Source organism: Rhinopithecus bieti, unplaced genomic scaffold, assembly GCF_001698545.2.
Source record: "Rhinopithecus bieti isolate Rb0 unplaced genomic scaffold, ASM169854v2 scaffold_425, whole genome shotgun sequence".
Lineage (NCBI taxonomy): Eukaryota > Metazoa > Chordata > Mammalia > Primates > Cercopithecidae > Rhinopithecus > Rhinopithecus bieti.
In genome coordinates this window covers 4,337,413-4,358,403 of record NW_016803361.1, presented here as the reverse complement: position 1 = coordinate 4,358,403, position 20,991 = coordinate 4,337,413, and the positions used below count along the sequence as shown (strand labels likewise).

At 45.6% G+C, this 20,991-nt stretch overlaps 1 protein-coding gene across 1 annotated transcript in view; it reads left to right on the top strand.

Moving 5' to 3' along the window:
• Nucleotides 1–20,991, top strand: part of PKD2L1 (polycystin 2 like 1, transient receptor potential cation channel) — a 43,842-nt gene that overhangs the window by 21,905 nt on the left and 946 nt on the right. The window contains exons 3-14 of the mRNA XM_017880761.1: nucleotides 10,386–10,513; nucleotides 11,551–11,804; nucleotides 12,753–12,977; nucleotides 13,148–13,376; nucleotides 14,082–14,252; nucleotides 14,935–15,116; nucleotides 15,414–15,534; nucleotides 16,701–16,799; nucleotides 17,010–17,131; nucleotides 18,660–18,786; nucleotides 19,569–19,687; nucleotides 19,950–20,073. Coding sequence (XP_017736250.1) covers nucleotides 10,386–10,513; nucleotides 11,551–11,804; nucleotides 12,753–12,977; nucleotides 13,148–13,376; nucleotides 14,082–14,252; nucleotides 14,935–15,116; nucleotides 15,414–15,534; nucleotides 16,701–16,799; nucleotides 17,010–17,131; nucleotides 18,660–18,786; nucleotides 19,569–19,687; nucleotides 19,950–20,073 — 1,901 coding nt within the window. The remainder of the gene's footprint in view (nucleotides 1–10,385; nucleotides 10,514–11,550; nucleotides 11,805–12,752; nucleotides 12,978–13,147; nucleotides 13,377–14,081; nucleotides 14,253–14,934; nucleotides 15,117–15,413; nucleotides 15,535–16,700; nucleotides 16,800–17,009; nucleotides 17,132–18,659; nucleotides 18,787–19,568; nucleotides 19,688–19,949; nucleotides 20,074–20,991) is intronic.

The window sequence follows — 20,991 nt, the reverse complement described above, 5'->3', positions numbered from 1 at the left end:
CCGGCTAGTTTTTTTGTATTTTTTAGTAGAGACGGGGTTTCACCGTGTTAGCCAGGATGGTCTCGATCTCCTGACCTCGTGATCCGCCCGTCTCAGCCTCCCAAAGTGCTGGGATTACAGGCTTGAGCCACCACGCCCGGCAATATAATATACATTTTTCATGGTATTTTAGAGATCTTGCTTTACCCAAAAATAAACCTTGAAGAGCCTGAGGACTTAATGATAGGCATGTTTTTAGAATACCATCATCAGTTGACTTGCTCAGCAAGCTCCTTTTAATATAGGATAAGAATTAATGTAGGCTTTGGCATCCATTGCTCTCTTTTATTTTGTTGTTGTTGTTGTTGTTGTTGTTGCTGTTTGGTTTCTGTTTGAGACAGGGTCTTGTTCTGTCACCCAGACTGGAGTGTGGTGGCACGTACACAGCTCATTGCAGCTTCAGCCTCCTGGGCTCAAGCACCCTCCTGCCTCAGCCTCCCCAAGTAGCTGGGGCTACAGATGTGTGCCACCACATCCAGCTAATTTTTTCTCTTTTTGTTGAAATGGGGTCTCACCATGTTGCCCAGGGTGGTGGTGAACTCCTGTACTCAAGTAATCCTTCCACCTTGGCCTCCCAAATTTCTGAGATTACAGGTGTGAGCCACTGCGCTGGGCTCACTGCCCTCTTTTCTAGCTCTCTTTTCCTCAGAAATGGTGCAACCTTTTTGGAAATGTTATGGTTGCGATATAAGTAAGGACTATGTTACAATGAAGGACAACGCAATGAAAACTAGCTTAAACCATAATGGGATTTATTGTCTGGGTAACGAAAGTTCAGAGAAGGGCAGGGTTCAGGGCTGATCAAGCTAGTGGCTTAATGACATTGTCAAGTATCTGTCTGTTTCTGTTACTCGGTTTGCCAGGGGCACAATCAGTTTCATCCTAAGGCTGACTTTTCTGGGGCTTTCTCATTCACATCTAGTAGAAAATAGAAGATCCCCAAAGGTTCCAGAAATCTCTCTTTATGATTCCTTGGCCTGAAATGGGTTACAAGGTCATCCCTGAACCTGTAATTGTGCTAAGGGAGGAGTCTTTGCAGATTTGCTCTGACCTGAACTGCTTGTCCAAGTCCTATAGCCAGGGTTGGATTTAGCTTCTGCCAACATATCTGAGATGACCCGGAGAGGTGTGATACCTCAAACAAAATCATGGTATTAGCCAGGAGAGGAGGGAACAGATCTTAATGAAGCAATAGCAAAGTCAGTACAGCATCCAGCACCTGGAAATTTCAGCCTACAACTTGGAAACACACAGACGAAAATTTTAAATAATTTTATAATTTTATATTCTTTTACTATTATTATAGCATTAATTAAACTCCATGAGAATGAAAAGAAAGAAAATCCAACTATTATATCACTGGTTTTAAAAGTCAGTTTTCCTTCAAGTTTTACACTTAGTATGTTTTAAAAAATTTTCATTGTATGGATACAATCATTGTATGGATAGAATTTTGCATTGTTTTTGTTACTATTTTAATGACTGTATCATATTCCATTAAGTGACTCAGTGATCTCATAATTTACTTAATAATTGTCTCTAAGATTTTTAGGTTGTTTGCAATCTTTTTTGACATTATACATAACCCAGGTATCATTTTTGTGCATGTGACTTTTTCCTTCCTTGGGACTTGTCTGTCAGAATATGGTTCCTGATACAGATTGAGATACCGTTATTCATTTTATACCAGAATGGAAACTTCTTCCAAGACAGCGATCTTTTGAGTTTAACAAATGCTTCTGCAATTCACCTTCAGACTCAGATATTAAACTCTTAAAACAGAGTTTGCTTGTAAGGACATCTTATAGACTTGCACAATCCTAACTATTTGGATGGAGTTTTGAAAGGAGAGTCAGAATCCTTAATCAGAAGGATTTAGGGTGTTAGGATGATAGCATGATATATTAGTGTAGTATAGAATAGTGGTTAAATCATGGTTTTTGGAGTAAGGCAGACTTGAGTTTGAATCCAAGTTGTATTAATACTTGCTTACTGTATTATCTTTTGACAAGTTATTTAATACCATTCTGGGGCCTGGCACAGTGACTCATGCCTGTAATCCCAGCACTTTGGGAGGCCAAAGTGGGTGGATCACCTGAGGTCAGGGGTTTGAGACTAGCCTGGTCAACATGGTGAAGCCTGTCTCTACTAAAAATACAAAAATTAGCTGGGCGTAGTGGTGCGTGCCTACAATCCTAGCTACTTGGGAGGCTAAGGCAGGAGAATTGCTTGAACCTGGGAGGCAGAGGTTGCAGTGAGCCGAGATGGTGTCATTGCACTCCAGCCTGGGCAACAAGAGTGAGACTCCATCTCAAAAAAAAAAAAAAAAAAAAAAAAAAAGCAACATTCTAAATCTGAGTTATCTGCATAAAATGGAGATGGTAATTCCTATTTTATTGGTATTTTTCAGGATCCTGGGAGAAAATGTATATAAAGCCTGGTGAATACTGTATCAATAATGGTGGTGGTTGTTATTATTGAACAATTGTGAATTTGATCTGAGGCCAAGATTAAGAAGCATGATATAATGTGTGCAGAAGTATTTAATTTCTGTCCAAGAAAAAAAAAATCGGATACTATCTATATTTGGCGTGAAACCATTACCTAGTCTCTGAATCCCCTTCACACATTCTTATGTAGTTATCATCCAGTCTCCAAAGACCTCCTGGAATGAGCCCATTTCTGCCTCAAAATGGTAGTGATACATTGACATACTGGCATTTGACATACTGAGTCAAATCCTGACTCATTCCACCCTCTGGTCTAGTGTTACCTTATGAAATACAAAGGGCAATTGCACTCTTTCACTGTATCTTACAGGAAGGAGCTGGGAAGGCCAGTCCTAGAACCCCCTCCATGTGAGCCTCAGATGATCCTCAGCTGACAATCCTTTGCTGACACTCCCAGTGGTGAAAAGGATGTTCGTGAAGTGGCCCATTTCATAATTGAAAGCACTAGTGGTGAAGAAGGACTGCCTTTTATGTAGCTTAAGTTTCTCCCCTAAAACTTATTTTTTTTATTGTTTGAGACAGGGTCTCACTCTGTTGCCCAGGCTGGAATGCAGTGTCATGATCACTGCTTACTGCAACCTCAACCTCCAGGGCTCAAGCGATCCTCCCACCTCAGCCTCCCAAGTAGCTGGGATCACAGGTGCCCACCACCATGCCTGGCTAATTTTAAAGATTTTTTGTAGAGACAAGGTCTCCTGGTTTTGCCCATGCTGCTCTATGAATTCCCGGGCTCAAGTGCTCCTCAGGTCTTGGCCTCCTAAAGTATTGGGATTACAGAAATGAGCCACTGCACCTGGCCACCCTCTGTAACTTCTATCTCTTGGGATAATTCTGGGAGTGAGACACAATTGGTCTACTATGGAGGCAGACAGATTTGCATTTTAATCCTGGTTCCATTAGTTGTTTTCCTTGGGCAAGTTACTTAAACTCTCCAAAACTGGAAAGCATGGATAATATTGGCACCCACTGCATAAGGCTATAGTAGGATTAAATGAAATAAGCATGTCAAGCACTTAACACAGGACACATAATAGGTGTTTTGAGGCAATAGGTGTCTAGTCTTGTCATTTCTTTCTCCTGATTTGGAGAAGGGTGATGATGAAATGGATACATCGAGCCTCTGTCAGATTCAGAAATCTTTGAACCAGGTGTTCCAGTTAAACAGGCTGGTTCTTGACTGTAGAGTCAAACTATGATACTTATTACCTGAAGAGAATAGAAACTAGTGGGGATGTAGGGGGAGGAAAACACCAGGAAATATCATCAAGTTATTTTCTCTTTCTCTCTTTCTTTCTCTCTCTCTCTTTCTTTCCTTCCTTCCTTCCTTTCTCTTTCCTTCCTTCCTTTCTCTTTCCTTCCTCCCTTCCTTCCTTTCTTTTTCTTCTTTTTTCTTTCTTTCTCTCTTTCTCTCTCTTTCTTCTCTCTTTTTTTTTTGACAGGGTCTCACTCTGTCACCGATACTGGAGTACAGTGGCACGATCATGACTCACTGCAGCCTCCATCTCCTAAGGCTCAGGTGATCTTCCTGCCTCAGTCCCCTGCATAGCTGGGACTACAGGTGTATGCCAACACACCTAATTTTTGTATTTTCAGTAGAGAGAGAGTTTTGCCATGTTGCCCAGGCTGGTGTCGAACTTCTGTCTCAAGCAATCCACTCGCCTTGGCCTCTCAAAGTGCTGGGATTACAGGTGTGAGCCATCGTGCCGGACGCATCAAGTTGTTTTCAGTTTTCTTCTGCAATAATGCGCCCGAGGGATGTGATCCCCTTACATGACTACCAGTGGTTCGTGTGGGCAGTGAACTCAGTGATTTTCCCCTGGAGTGGGAAGGAGGTGTCCTAAGTGGTCTATGTAGTTTATAAAAGCATCTTGCAATCCCTGGGAAGTTCTGAGGTTTTTTCTGGGAGGTTTTTTCTCTTTTCTACTCTCTATCTTGAGAATCACCAAAATAGATACTGGGAAAACCCCTGCCTTCTTGACATCTCTATTGAAGACAAGTGGGATTGTTTGCTTGTCTGATTGCAACAGGTCAAGGGAGCAGTTCTCAAAGTGTGGTCCCATGACCGCGAGTATCACTTTGGAACTTATTAGAAATGCAAATTGTTGAGCCCCACCCAAACCTACAGCAATCCATGTTTTTTAGGGGCTTTTGTTTTTTTTTTTTTTTTTTTTTTGTGATGTTCTTGGCTAACTGCAGCCTTGACCTCTCACCTCAGCCTCCCGAGTAGCTGGGACCCCAGGTGCACACCACCATGCCTGGCTGATTTATGTATTTTTTGTAGAAACAGGATCTTGTCATGTTGCCCAGGCTGGTATTGAACTCCTGGACTCAAGTGATCCACCCATGTCAGCCTCTCAGAGTGCTGGGATTACAAGAGTGAGCCCTGTACTTGGCCAGCAATTTGTGTTTTAACAAGCCTTCCAGATGATTCTGATGCATGCTGAAGTTTGCTTATCATCAGTGGGTTAAGAAAAGGGGAGAAAGACACAGGAGCCAAATCATCACCCCGTGAACAAGCCTGGGCTTCCTCTGCCCTGCTTTTAGATTCAGATTCCTGCAGCCTCCATGCCTGATGCCCATCTGATGCTCTCAATGGATGACTTATTAGAGAGACTGAGTTCTGCCAGCACCATTTCTACCCTCACACTGTGTAGGGAGGGGTTACTGGTAAGCTGTGCTTGCTTGCTAGGTCAACCAAGGACTGGCTTTATTTCTCTTACCCAAGACTTGTATGAATGTATTATTCTCTTTGGACTAAAGAATGTTCCAACCGGCCGGGCGCGGTGGCTCAAGCCTGTAATCCCAGCACTTTGGGAGGCCAAGACGGGCAGATCACGAGGTCAGGAGATCGAGACCATCCTGGCTAACACAGTGAAACCCCGTCTCTACTAAAAAAATACAAAAAACTAGCCGGAAGAGGTGGCGGGCGCCTGTAGTCCCAGCTACTCGGGAGGCTGAGGCAGGAGAATGGCGTGAACCCGGGAGGCGGAGCTTGCAGTGAGCCGAGATCCGGCCACTGCACTCCAGCCTGGGCGACAGAGCGAAACTCCACCTCAAAAAAAAAAAAAAAAAAAAAGAATGTTCCAACCTCTTTCCAACATTTTCTAAATATAAATTATCCTTGACTATTTTGATGACATTGCTGTGATGGGTCAAATATGGAGTAATAGTGCTTTACTCAGTTTGAAAATGATTCACTTGGCCGGGTGTGGTGGCTCATACCTGTAATCCCAGTACTTTGGAAGGCCAAGGCGGGTGGATCATTTGAGGTCAGGAGTTTGAGACCTGCCTGGCCAACATGGTGAAACCCTGTCTCTACTAAAAATATAAAAAGTAACTGGGTATGGTGGTGCGTGCCTATAATCCTAGCTACTTGAGAGGCTGAGGCAGGGGAATTGCTTGAACCTGGGAGGCAGAGGTTGCAGTGAGCTGAGATCATGCCACTGCACTCCAGTCGGGGTGAGAGAATGAGATTCCGTCTCAAAAAAACAAACAAACAAACAAACAAACCCTGGCCCAGTGGCTCACGCCTGTAATCCCAGCACTTTGGGAGGCTGAGGCAGGCAGATCACGAGGTCAGGAGTTCAAGACCAGCCTGGCCAACATAGTGAAACCCTGTATCTGCTGAAAATACAAAAAATTAGGCATGGTGCCGGGTGCCTGTAATCCCAGCTACTCGGGAGCCTGAGGCAGGCGAAGCGCTTGAACCCGGGAGGCAGAGGTTGCAGTGAGCCAAGATCATGTCACTGCACTCCAGCCTGGGTGACAGTGTGAGACTCCATCTCAAAAAAAAAAAGAAGGAAAAAAAAAAGAAAAAAGAATGATTCACTTATTTCATTTCTACCCTTTATTATAGTATTATAGTTATTTTTAATTTTTTCACTGTTGGTTCAGCCAACAAACACTCATTGGGAACCCACTCAACTACTTGTTGAGTTACCTAAGTGGTATTATACTTCCAGTTTTACAGATGAGAAAGCTGAGACTCAGAGCCCAAGTCTATATTGTAAGTGGCAGAGCTGGCATTTGAACCTAGATCTGTCTGGCTCCAGTGCTCATGCTTATTCTGCTACATCAAGTTCATTCTGGGACATGTCTTCCTCAATAGAACTTTTTAAGGATAGAAACCATGACACTGCTGGTCATGCTGGCTCACGCCTATGTTTCCAACACTTTGGGAGGCTAACGGATGAGGACAGCTTGAGCCCAGGAATTCAAGACCAGCCTGGGCAACATAGTGAGAACTTGTCTCTACAAAAAATAAAAAAATTAGTCAGAAGTGGTGGCACGCACTTGTGGTCCCAGCTACTCAGGAGGCTGAGATGGGAGGATCACTTGACCCCAGGAGGTTGAGGCTGCAGTGAGCCATGATAGTGCCACCCCACTCCAGCCTGGGCAACACAGCAAGACCCTGTCTCAAAAAAATAAAAGGAAAAGAAAAGATAAAGATAAAAGAAACCATGACACCTAGCAAGGTATTTTACACATTGTAGAATTTGAATAATGTTTGTGTAATGAATATAAAATGTGTTATTAGAATAATTCAGGTTGATAGGCTGATAATATGGGTTACTAACTATGAACATCGAGGATATTAGAAATACTCAGTTTGGGTTTCATAAAATGGTGGGAAAGTACCCCTCATCTCATGGGATGAAGTACAAAATTAACAGATATAAGAATGAACGAGGGAGAAAGAGTGTTTGTATGGGGAGAGAGTGTTGAACAGGTACTAAACGAAATTTAGATTCTAATTTAGAAAATTTTTAAGGTTGCTTCTTGGTCTTTTCTGTACCTATGCACTTCAATTTAAAAAGTTACAAAAAACGAATACTCAATTTCTGCCTGTCAATAGGCATTTTACCAGGTGAAGCCATTTTTCTCAGAAGACATAATATTTACTGCCTTGTATAATAATCAAAGATATTAGGCATCCATATATAGTTGACAGGCCATTCAGAGCAAGGTTAATTCTCTGAACTGGAAAAGAGTAAAAGCTATAGCAATGAGTACCACCTAGTGGTTACTCAGAAGATGTGACAATTTAGCCAACCTACTTCATTAGGAAAGGTTCAGCTTGCTATCGGTTGTAACTGTGATGGCCTCTCCGCACACAGAAGTTTGATTTCCAGCAGGAACCCATTTTCCAGATCCAGAAAAACTGAGTCCAGATAACTAACGACAAGTAATCACAGATTTGAGTTAGAAATAAAGCCATGTCTTGGACTTAACAGTGTGGAATGGGGAAATGTGAATAATAATGTTTCCTTCTTTGCTGTTTCTCCCCCCTGAAAAAGTATAATGTTAGTGCCCAATCTGTGATCATTCTCCTTCCAGATGAGGAAATGGGAGAAAATATGGCCCAAGATCTGAAAAGGAAAATTCTTAAAGGGAATTGCTCACAAGAGGCTGACAAATTCTACTTTTAAAATGTTTGATGTAGCTGGGCGCGGTGGCTCATGCCTGTAATCCCAGCACTTTGGGAGGCCGAGGTGGGCAGATCACCTGAGGTCGGGAGTTCGAGACCAACATGGAGAAACGCCGTCTCTACTAAAAATATAAAATTAGCTGGGTGTGGTGGTGCATGCCTGTAATCCCAGCTGCTCAGGAGGCTGAGGCAGGAGAATCGTTTGAACCTGGGAGGCAGAGGTTGTGGTGAGCCGAGATCATGCCATTGTATTCCAGCCTGGGCAACAGGAGTGAAAATCTGTATTAAAAAAAAAAAAGAGTTTGATGTAATTATAGACTTACAGAAAATTTGCAAGAAAAATACAAAGAATTATTGACACACTGCACACATTTCACTCAGATTTTCCATATATGAACATGTTACCATGCTTGCTTCTCCTTTCTCATTCTCTTCCCCCATCCTCCACACATGTGTGTATACACACACACACACACACACACACATATATATACACACAACACATACATGAATACATGAATTAGGAATAAGGGAAAGCTCTTCTGAAGAAAATGTCAACTAATAAATGGAGAAGGAATTGTGGAATTTAAAAAAATCGCCATTTGAGGTTGGTGCAATGGCTCACACCTGTAATCTCAGCACTTTGGGAGGCCAAGGTGGGCGGATCACCTGAGGTCAGGAGTTGAAGACCAGCCTGACCAACATGGAGAAACCCTGTCTCTACTAAAAATACAAAATTAGCCGAGTATGGTGATACATGCCTGAATCCCAGCTACTTGGGAAGCAGAGGCAGGAGAATTGCTTGAACCCAGGAGGTGGAGGTTGTGGTGAGCCGAGATCGCGCCATTGCACTCCAGCCTGGGCAACAAGAGTGAAAAAACAAATCACCATTTGACAATATTAGTAATAATCAGGCAAAAATCATCAAGGGATGCTAAAACTAGCATTCATTGATGCTCAGTGAAAGTGAATGATGGATGAGTAACAGAATATTTACACAGTTTGAAAGGGTCTCCCCAAAAAAACACATATAATTACAGAAAGAAAAACAGTAATTTTATGTTGAAGAAACGGGCAGACACCACCTTAACAAAAGATCAAAGTTAACCTCACTAGTAATGAGATGAATAGGCAATATGTAGTTCCTGATACCATACCCTGAGAAAGACACAGTATCACTTCTATGGTATTCCTCCCCAAATGCATAACCTGAATTAAAAAAATGAGAAAACATTAAACTATCTTAAACTGAGGGACAATCTATTAAATAAATGGCTTATACTTTTAGAATCCTGCTTTGTAAACAAAACTTAGAACTCCCTACAGCCCCACCGGCACAAGGGACTGGATGGGTGTGTTAGGGTGCATGAGGGAGATCAAGTTCTTCAGGGTAACAGCCAGTTTTCTTTTCTTTTTTTTTTTTTTGAGACGGAGTCTTGCTCTGTGGCCTGGGCTGGAATGCAGTGGCTGGATCTCAGCTCACTGCAAGCTCCGCCTCCCAGGTTCACACCATTCTCCTGCTTCAGCCTCCCGAGTAGCTGGGACTACAGACGCCCGCCACCACGCCCAGCTAGTTTTTTCTATTTTTTAGTAGAGACGGGGTTTCACCACGTTAGCCAGGATGGCCTCGATCTCCTGACCTCGTAATCCGCCCGTCTCGGCCTCCCAAAGTGCTGGGATTACAGGCTTGAGCCACCACGCCCGGCCAGTTTTCTTTTTTTTAAATTTAACTTGCACACAATGTATGCACAGGGAGAATCACAGGGCGATTGTTTCTAGGTCTTTTTTGATCTGGGAACACTGAGTCGCTCTCTCAGGAGATGACTGTGCCCATCCAATTGCACTAGTCATGCCAGGGCCAGAGGTGCTGTGCCTACCTGCCACTCCCATGGCTACAGTCACTGACACCAGGGGCCATGAGACCACATCTCTATTGTAAGGTGTTTGGCCAAGGCGAAGGCCTTGAACTCTAGAGGGAGTACTCTAGAATTTGGGGGCATTTTCCAAAAGGCATCACTACCTTTTGGAAGAGGACAAAAGGAATCACTACCCAGTGCAGAAGGCAGAAATACCTTGGCTCTGGGGAGTAAGAATTGGGAAGTTAAGCTGATTCAGAAAAAGAAAAGTGTAGTTTCATAATGACAATGTAAGAGATAACTACTGAGCAGAGTTCAGTCTTTCTGAGGTGAATTGGAAGAAGAGGAGGAGACACTGTAGCTACAACGCTTCCCTCATGCATTTCCTGGTCTTCCTCATGCCACCCTTAGGCTCCTAACCAAGTCTAGGGATGGGTCCAGATGGGGGATGGGCTTCCATCTTAGAAGCATCTCTGGCTCCAGGGCAATGGGTTTTCCTGTCTCCTCTGGGGGAACAGTGAGAAGGACGCAGCCTCTTGGGTTGTTTTCTAGTGACCTATGGAATGACAAGCTCCAGTGCTTATTACTACACCAAAGTGATGTCTGAGCTCTTCTTACATACCGCATCAGACACTGGAGTCTCCTTTCAGGCCATCAGCAGCATGGCAGACTTCTGGGATGTGAGTATAAGATCTTTTCTACCCCTCCCCTCTCTTTCTCAATGGCCTGAGGCCACAGGTTAGACAATGGATCAGACCTTATGCTGGGAAATCAGGTCAGTCAGGGATCAGACTGAGTCAAAGGGCCAGGTTGAATTAATGGGTTAGGCTAGAGTTCAGGTGGAGGTGGGTAAGGGATTGATTAATACAGCGATCAGGGAATTAAACCAGGAGTTAGACTAGTATCGGGAGTCAGAGGTAAGGCTGAACTTCAAAACGAATTTTAAATAAAGAGCAGGGCCACTTCAGATCAGACTCTGGTCAAAGTTCATTGGTCAATGGAGGAGTTTTAAAAAGCAGGCCAGGCACGATGGCTCACACTTGTAATCCCAGCACTTTGGGAGGCTGAAGGAGGCAAATCACCTGAGGTCAGTTGTTCAAGACCAGCCTAGACAACATGGTGAAACCCTGTCTCTACTAAAAATACAAAAATTAGCCGGGTGTAGTGATGCATGCCTGAAATCCCAGCTACTTGGAAGGCTGAGGCATGAGAATCGCCTGAACCCGGGAGGCAGAGGTTGTAGTGAGCCGAGATTATGCCACTGCACTCCAGCCTGGGTGACAGAGTGAGACTCCATCCCTTAAAATAATGATAATAATAATAATAATAATAATAATAACAACAACAACTTGGATTAGAGAACTCAGCTTGGATAAATGGTCTCATTTGGGCTTCTGAGTTCTTTTCTTCCAAGGCTAGAGCTTGGGATGACATTCCCCACCCTCACCACCAAGGGAGAGGTGGGTCTGCAGAGAATACACACTTACCCAGGATTACTGCCTCCAATCCACTGAGTTCTACGGGCTGAACACAGAGAGAGGAGTTTCCGACCTACCTTTAGAAAGTAGGCCTGANATAATAATAATAATAATAATAATACTTTTTTTTAAAGCAGACTAGAGACAAGCTGGGGAGTCAGAGGATGAGGGCAAAGGTTATCCTAAGGGTAGGGGGTCAGGAGGAGGCTGGGTAAGATTCAAGCCAGCTTGTGGTTCAGTTTGCCCAGGGCCCACTACTGGACAGTTTATATTGGACCAAATGGTACAACAACCAGAGCCTGGGCCATGGCTCCCACTCCTTCATCTACTATGAGAACCTGCTGCTGGGGGTTCCGAGGCTGCGGCAGCTAAAGGTCCGCAATGACTCCTGCGTGGTGCATGAAGACTTCCGGGAGGACATTCTGAGCTGCTATGATGTCTACTCTCCAGACAAAGAAGAACAACTCCCCTTTGGGCCGCTCAATGGCACAGCGTGAGTGAGCCTGTCCTACCAATGTCACAGGGCTTGCCCCTCCAAACCTGACACCATCCCAAGGTATGGGAACCACTTCCACTGAGGCTTAAAGAGCCTCGAGAGCACTTCAGGGGACTTCAGGGGGCATCTCCCTGAATCCCAGCTGTGGCTGTTTGGGGACCTTGGTCTGTGTCACTCAGGAACAGAGGAGGTAGGTTAGCAAACACAGCCATAGCCTCCAGACTTGTTCCCACACACAGGTCGCAATCACACTTGTCCTACCTTGCATGCAGTTCTTCCAGGGAAAGCTTCCTTTCTTGCCTAGAAGTTGGTTAGGGGTATAGAGAATGGGTGAAATTGAAAAGCCCAACGCTTGAGATTGATACGTGGAGCAGCAAGGGGTCAAGGATGGATGATGAATTAGGGAAGAAGGAGAAAAGGGTGGACAGGACAGGATGGAAGAGGGAGGAAATAAACACCCAGGATAGAAAGTTTAGTGGATAGAATGGAGAAACATGGGGTGAAGGAGCCTGATGTGCAGTCACAGAGCTGGAAGGAGCTTTTCCTTCTGGTCCAGGTGCTTCCCTTAGGGGGACTATTCAAGGTGGGCCAAAAGTGGGGCTTGGCTTTGTCATCCAAATCTTTGAGTGACATAGTGAAAAATCAGATTTGCATTTGAGTTTCAGTTCTGTCATTCATAGCTGCATTATTTCGGTAACCTCTTTCATAGTTTTCTCTTCTGCAAAATGTGGATAATAGTCACCCTCCCTTCTCAAATGGTTGTTAGTATCAAACAGAATAATAAATGATACACTATATATGTATATATCACATATCATATATACACACACACACACACACACACACACAATATGTAAACCTGTAAAGCCCAGACAATAATAAAGCATTGTCATTGCCTTGGAAGATGAACTTTTGGGCTGGCTCAGCCGGCATTTTCTGTGGCAGGTGGACATACCACTCGCAGGATGAGTTGGGGGGCTCCTCCCACTGGGGCAGGCTCACAAGCTACAGTGGAGGTGGCTACTACCTGGACCTTCCAGGATCCCGACAGGGTAGTGCAGAGGCTCTCCGGGACCTTCAGGAGGGGCTGTGGCTGGACAGAGGCACTCGGGTGGTGTTCATCGACTTCTCAGTCTACAATGCCAACATCAATCTTTTCTGTGTCCTGAGGTGAGCCACCTTTCCCTACTTCATCCCCCCTTCCCTGGCTCCTGGTTCCCGTCTCTTGTGCATGAGACCCTTCTCTAAACTCATACCCTGTGGTGAGCGTGGAGAGGAGAGGAAGTGGGAGGAGCTGTCCCAGCCCAGGCTCTACTAGATGTCTCCCCCTCCCCCCATAGGCTGGTGGTGGAGTTTCCAGCTACAGGAGGTGCCATCCCATCCTGGCAAATCCGCACGGTCAAGCTGATCCGCTATGTCAGCAACTGGGACTTCTTTATTGTTGGCTGTGAGGTCGTCTTCTGCGTCTTCATCTTCTACTATGTGGTGGAAGAAATCCTGGAGCTCCACATTCACCGGCTTCGCTACCTCAGCAGCATCTGGAACATACTGGACTTGGTGGTCATCTTGGTGAGGGACAGATATCTAGGACTTGGGACATTCTGGGGGGAGGAGGGGGTTCTACCCTGATAGGGGTTCCAAGTTCTTCCTTTTGGAGCCCTAAGCCCTCCTTCTGACTTTTGGTTAAATCATCATTTAACAGCTCCCTAAGTGAGATGGAGATGTTCCCCTTTCTCAGCCCTTGGGAAACCCTGTCTCTCACATCTCCTCTCCTCCTCACCCGTTATCTGAGCCCTGCTCTTTCTTTTTTTTTTTTTTTTTTTTTTTTTTTTTTTTTTTTTTTTACTATATGCTGTTCCTTGTCTTTTACGACCTGTTCTGTGGAAACCCATGCCTTTTGTCTTCTATTCAAATATTCTGCCCCTTCATCTTCATCTCCCTCCTATTAACAGGACACATTCATTTCCTGACCAAAGCTTGGAAGTGGTGGGAGCGGAAGGAAATGACTGGTTCCAGTTCCCTACAGCCCTTTACAATCTATATATTAATATTTACCACTGGCCCCAAACCCTTCTCTTGGGCTTTAGAACACTTTAGATGCTCCCCAGTCATCCTACCCAGTTCTATTTGAACCTGAGATAGTGAACAAGTCAGCAAGGAAGACTTTTTTCTCACCTGTCTTACCTACCCTGGCTCTTCCTTGGGGCCTCATCTTGGAACTTCCCTTGAGATCCCCTTGCCTTCTCTGACACCCCCATGACCCCTGTGTGACAGCTCTCCATTGTGGCTGTGGGCTTCCACATATTCCGAACCCTCGAGGTGAATCGGCTCATGGGGAAGCTCCTGCAGCAGCCAAACACATATGCAGACTTTGAGTTCCTCGCCTTCTGGCAGACACAGTACAACAACATGAATGCTGTCAACCTCTTCTTCGCCTGGATCAAGGTACCTGGCACTCTCACACCCAGCTTTGCTTCAAGGCATGCTCATTCTCCCTTCTTTTTTCCTTCTTCTTCTTCTTTTTTTTCTCTTTTTGAGATGGAGTCTCGCTCTACTGCCCAGGCTGGAGTGAAGTGGCACAATCTCGGCTCACTGCAACCTCCGCCTCCTGAGTTCAAGTGATTCTCCTGCCTCAGCCTCCTGAGTATCTGGGACTACAGGCGCCTACCACCACGCCTGGCTAATTTGTGTATTTTTTGTCGAGACGAGGTTTCACCTCATTGGTCAGGCTGGTCTTGAACTCCTGACCTCAGGTGATCCGCCAACCTCAGCCTCCCAAAGTGCTGGGATTGCAGGAGTGAGCCACCATGCCTGGCTTTTTTTTTTTTTTTTTTTTTTTTTTTAAAGACAGAGTCTCTCTAGAGTGCAGTGGTGCAATCTCAGCTCACTGCAACTTCCACCTCTCAGGTTCAAGTGATTCTCTGCCTCAGCCTCCCAAGTAACTGGAATTACATGTGTGTACCACCACGTCCAGCTAATTTTTGTGTCATTCTCCCTTCTTCAATATGTGTCTCATTTTCTTTGTCTGGCTTGGGAATTCCTGTGGCTTCCATAGGCCCTTGGCATGGTCTTTTCAACACTTTTCCCTTTTCCTTCTTCATGCCTTGATTCAACATGGTCCTTCCAGATATTCAAGTACATCAGCTTCAACAAAACCATGACCCAGCTCTCCTCCACGCTGGCCCGCTGTGCCAAGGACATCCTGGGCTTCGCCGTCATGTTCTTCATTGTTTTCTTCGCCTATGCCCAACTCGGCTACCTGCTTTTCGGGACCCAAGTGGAAAACTTTAGCACTTTCATCAAGTGCATGTGTGTGTCCTGCCCCCTTCACTCCTTCACTCCTCCCTGGCCCCTCACCCTCCAGCTCCATGGGTGTATGTATCCTTGGAGAAGATGAGTATGTGCGTGTGGGCATGTCTGCGTTTAAAGCATCTGTGTGAGCGTCTCCGGAAGCCCTGGTGTGTGTGTGCTCAAATAATCTAAGCACCCTGCGCTGTGTCTATCAGATTGGGGTGGACGTGTGGTGAGGGGTCTGTCTGTGGTTAGGAAAGTGGGATAAGGGGGTGTTTATTAGGCTCTAGGTAAAGCCCAGACCTGGTCTCTCAGTTTCACTCAGTTCCGGATAATCCTCGGGGACTTTGACTACAATGCTATTGACAATGCCAACCGCATCCTGGGCCCTGCCTACTTTGTCACCTATGTCTTCTTCGTCTTCTTCGTGCTCCTGGTGAGGGTCTCTCTGAGGGGTGGGGACATAGAGGGCCTGCAGGGTGGAGTTTTTGTCCCAGTATGTCCCTCACTCAAGATTGATAAGTTCCTTAAATCAAGGATGGAGAGTGAGTGGGGGGGGCGGGGTGGGGGCAGATGTCTGGATCTTCTGAGAGATGGTTAATGTAGTATTAACCAGTTTGCAGGTTTGCAGAGTATAAGGGAACCTGCAGACTCCCTCAGTAAAATCAAACCCTCATTCTCCAAGGATGAAAAGGGGAGAAAAGTGCCTCATGAGGAGTAGTAGCTGCACCTGGAAGCTTCTATGACTGTCCTCCAAGACTCCCCTTCTTCTGGGGATCTCATGCTGGTTTCTACTGCCACTACTTGGTAGTTCTCTCTCCCTGCCAACCAGGAATAATCTGGATTTTAATTAATTTATTTATTTATTTTAGACAGGGTCTCACTCTGTCACCCAGGCTGGAGTGCAGTAGTGCAATCTTAGCTCACTGCAACCTCTACCTCCCGAGCTCAAACTATCCTCCCACCTTAGCTTCCTGAGTAGATAGGACCACTGGCATGGTTGGGAGCCACCACACCCAGCCAATTTTTGTATTTTTTGTAGAGACAGGGTTTTGCTATGTTGCCCAGGCTGGTCTCTAACTCCTGGACTCAAGCAATCTGCCTGCCTTGGCCTCCCAAAGTGCTGGATTACAGGTGAAGGCCACTGTGCCTGGCTCTTGGATTTTATTCTTACTAACAAGGCCGGTAATTTTCTTTATTTGATCAATGGATGGGGATACAGATATGGATTGGGGGGTAGATGGTAAAGAGATCATAATTGTACTCTCACCCTGAAAAGCTTCTAGTTCCAATGATTGATGGGCCCTTATATGAAGGAGGTCTGTGGCATATGTTAGGTTATCTCTGTGGTCAGAAAGGCTACTGCAGCAACTGAGAGTGAGGACACCAGGTTGGTCAAGAAGCATGATCCATCTCTAACAGAATTGTGCTGAAAGGCTGGGCTCTGGGGACCCTGAGAGGCAGGGATTGGTGGGCTGCCGAGCTGGGATTGAGAGCACTGACTCCTTTGGAACACAAGTCTTGGACATTAATGGGGTCAGTGGGCTCAATCCTTCCAGTGGGTCTGGAGGTGAGGACCCAGGTCCCCACTTTATTTTTCAGAACATGTTCCTGGCCATCATCAATGACACATATTCAGAGGTCAAGGAGGAGCTGGCTGGACAGAAGGATGAGCTGCAACTTTCTGACCTCCTGAAACAGGTGACTGCTCAGTCTCCTTGAGCTACACATTTCCATCAGTGCCACAGTCTAAGGCTCTGTGTCCTGGTCTGTTCCTGACTGACTGAGGTGCCTGTGCCCTCGTGTGCATTTAATTTATCTTTGGAAGCCTGGCATACTATGAGTGGGGCTGGGGGCCAGGGATGTGTGAGCAGCTTGTGAGAACTTGTGCCTACTTCCTTTCCCTTTCAGGGCTACAACAAGACCCTGCTAAGACTGCGTCTGAGGAAGGAGAGGGTTTCGGATGTACAGAAGGTCCTGCAGGGTGGGGAGCAGGAGATCCAGTTTGAGGATTTCACCAACACCTTAAGAGAGTGAGCAACCAGAGACCCGGCCTTCTCTAATACCAGTCTCTTGAGTCCTCAACCCTCAACCATACTTCATTTGCCTATAAGCCTTTGGTTTTGGTTTAGGGGCCTCTGATCCTGACTTGCAGGCTTCAGATACGTGCCCGTAGGTCTCTGCTCCTGACCTTCAGAACTGTGCCCTTGGTTTAAAGATCTCTGACCATGTTCTATAACATCCTGGATCTTGTTGAACAACTCTTAGGAACCAATGTAATAATTCCCTAATCATTGAATACACACCCCACTCCCACAAAACTCTGATTTTTGTTCTATGCTTCCCCACGAACACTCATCTATTCCTTTAGCTATTCACTCCCTGATTCCCAGTCAAACATATTAATACACATTGAACAAATACATTGTGAGCACCAGCTGCAGATCAGGCACTAATAGACAACCTAATTTTATTTTATTTTATTTATTTATTTATTTTTTGAGACAGAGTCTTGCTGTGTTGCCCAGGCTGGAGTGCAGTTGCACAATCTTGGCTCACTGCAACCTCAGCTTTCCCGGGGTCAAGCGATTCTCATGCCTCAGCCTCCTGAGTAGCTGGGACTACAATCATGTGCCAGGACACCTGGCTAATTTTTGTATTTTTAGTAGAGATGGGATTTTGCCATGTTGGCCAGGCTGGTCTCAAACTCCTGGCCTCAAGTGATCCACCTACCTCAGCCTCCCAAAGTGCTGGGATTAGGAGACAACATAATTAAATGGGACAAAGTCTTTGTTTCCTAAGAACTCATAGACTTGCAAATAAACTGAATCACAGAAGAAGTTCAACAGAAGTTACTGGGAGTAGAGGGTGATCAATTCTATCTCTGAGCTTAAGGGAAGGCTTCCTGGAAGAGGTAATGTCTAAATAGGGTATTGGAGGATGGATAGCTCACAAGTGGACAAACAGAGGAAGGCTGTTCCAAGAAGAGATGAAAACACATATGAAAGCATAGAGGTCTGAAACCAAGCAACATACACAGGAGGAATAAGTAGTTGAGCATTGCTAAGGTATTAAATCAAGGGGCAGGGACAGGGGGTGGTCATAGCAGGAGATGAGACGAGAGAAACAGGCAAGGGCCACACTGAGAAAGGCCACACTACCACTCTGCCAAAAGAATAGGGTGGCAGAAGGGATTTCAAAAGGGACGTTTTAGACCTGCATATTAGAAAGGTTAATTACTTTAGTTGTATTGTGGACGATGAATTTCAGGGGTAGGGAGTAAAGGGAAAGCTGGGGGATAGCAGGCTATTTAGAGACAAACAGATTTTGCAATAATCCCTGTAGAAGCTCATAAGGCCCTGAACCTAGTGAGCAGGAGTCAGGAGAGGAAGAAGAAATAGAACCAAGTGTTTTCTTGGGGGTAAGATTGCTAGACTTTGGAGAACCTTCTTTTCTAGAAAGCAAAACTTTTGCCAGAGTCAAGCAAAAGAGTGAGGAAGTCCATAACTGAGAGGTCACAGCCAGAGCTGGGCAGAAATCATTTCATCATCCTTTTCTCAGACTGGGACACGCAGAGCATGAAATCACTGAGCTCACGGCCACCTTCACCAAGTTTGACAGAGATGGGAATCGTATTCTGGATGAGAAGGAACAGGAACAAATGCGACAGGACCTGGAGGAAGAGAGGGTGAGCTGGGTTGATGGGTGGAGAGACAGTGAAAGGAAATAGCTCACCCTCCCCTTCCCCCAACACACCTAGAACACAAACCCAACCTGAAAACTCTCCCATAGACAGTAAAGATCTCTCTAGAATAGTAGTTCCCAAACTGCTGCACATAAGAATACCCTGGGGGGCCTTTAAAAATCTTCATACTCAGGACACACACTCTAGACCAATTAAACCAGAATCTCTGGGTGAGGGGCCCAGACATCAGTACTTTTAAAAACTCTCTAGGTGATTCCAGTACATAGCTAAGGTTGAGAACCATGCTTTAAAATACAGGCTCAGGGAAAAATGACCAATTGCCCAAGAATCATTGATAATTCCCTCAGAGGACTTACCTTCTTCTGGGAATTTTCAAACTCAGATTCTTGGCTGTCCCTACTCTGCCTGCTCCATCCCAATCCAGTGTAGACCAAAAAAAGTCAAAGGCAGGGTGACAGCAGTCTAGAAAGTGCCAAGAATACTGGTAGTGTCCCTCCTCTGCTAAAATGAGTTGGCCTCTAGTAAACACCTCATCCATCAAGGCTTCTAGGATCTTGTGTTTTCTTTGAGAGGTGACTCCTCCAGAGGTTGGTCCGGCACCACCACCCTGACCCTATTGTCTCCAGAGTCTGGGAGGGAAGGGGAATAGCAAGAACTAGAACCTGAGGCTTGATCCTGAGATCCTGGTAGAGGGGGTGATAGAACAGGAGCTGATGGCTTCCCAGAGTTATCTCCTCCCCTCTAACCTCTGACTTCCTGAGCAGGTGGCCCTCAACACTGAGATTGAGAAACTAGGCCGATCCGTTGTGAGCACCCCACAAGGCGAGTCTGGTCCAGAGGCTGCCAAAGCAGGAGGCTGGGTTTCAGGAGAAGAATTCTACATGTATGTGCAGCCAAGAAGGACTGGCTCAGGGCTGGCAACACTTCTATTATGATACCCTATCTTGTACTTTTCCCCACAACTTTCCAATTCTCTGTCTTACCCCAGGGAGAACCTCTGCTCCCCTTTAATTCTGCCTGCAAGGCTGGGTCTTCCCTTCCTGTTCCAATCCGGACACATGCCCTTCTGTGAACCCTGCCTCTTTAGACATCCAGTCCCCAGACACAGATTTCTGCTCCATTAGTCTCTCTCAAATCCCGCACAGGCTCACAAGGAGAGTTCTGCAGCTGGAGACTGTGCTGGAAGGCGTAGTGTCCCAGGTTGATGCTGTCGGCTCAAAGTTGAAAATGCTGGAGACGAAGGGGTGGCTGGTTCCCTCCCCAGGCGTGGTGAGTGGCCCTTCACCTGGTCCTCCTAGTTCTTCATAGCTGAACTCTGCCATCTTTTCCACTCAGTGGGTGGGGCAAGAGTATTTTTGAAAGACCTATGTTTTCAGGCTCCTGGGGAAACATGTTTACAGTGGTCAGCCTATCAGCAGAGATGGGTCATGGAGATAAGGCCTGGAAGTTGCTTGCCCTGGCCTAAGGGCTGCCTTGGCCACTCTGAGATGGTCTGTGTCAGTCTGTTTGGGCTGATATAATACATTATCATAGATTGGGTGGCTTATAAGCAACACAGGTTTGTTCCTCACAGTTTGGGAGGCTGGGAAGTCTAAGATCAAGATGCCAGTAGATTCAGTATTTGTTGAGGGCCCACTTCCTGATTCATAGACAGCTGACCTCTTGCTGTGCCCTTTCATGGTAGAAGGAGTAAGGGAAGTCTATTTTATTATTTTATTTTATTTATTATCATTTTTTGAGATGGAGTTTTGCTCTTGTTGGCCAGGCTGGAGTGCAATGGCACGATCTTGGCTCACTGCAACCTCCACCTCCTGGGTTCAAGTGATTCTCCTGCCTCAGCCTCCCAAGTTGCTGGGATTACAGGCATGCGCCACCACGCCCAGCTAATTTTGTATTTTTAGTAGAGATGGGGTTTCTCCATGTTGGTCAGGCTGGTCTCGAACTTCTGAGCTCGGGTGATCCACCCACTTCGGCCTCCCAAAATGCTGGGATTACAGGCATGAGCCCATTCATATGTGCTACATACTCACTATCTAATCCCCTCCCAAAGGTCCCACCTCCTAATACTATCACATTGGGGGTTACAATTTCAAAGGATGAATTTGGGAGGGATGCAAACAGTCTATAGCAGTCTGAGTTCTCTGGAATCAGATACAGAGAAAAGAAAAGTGGTACACAAACTATTTC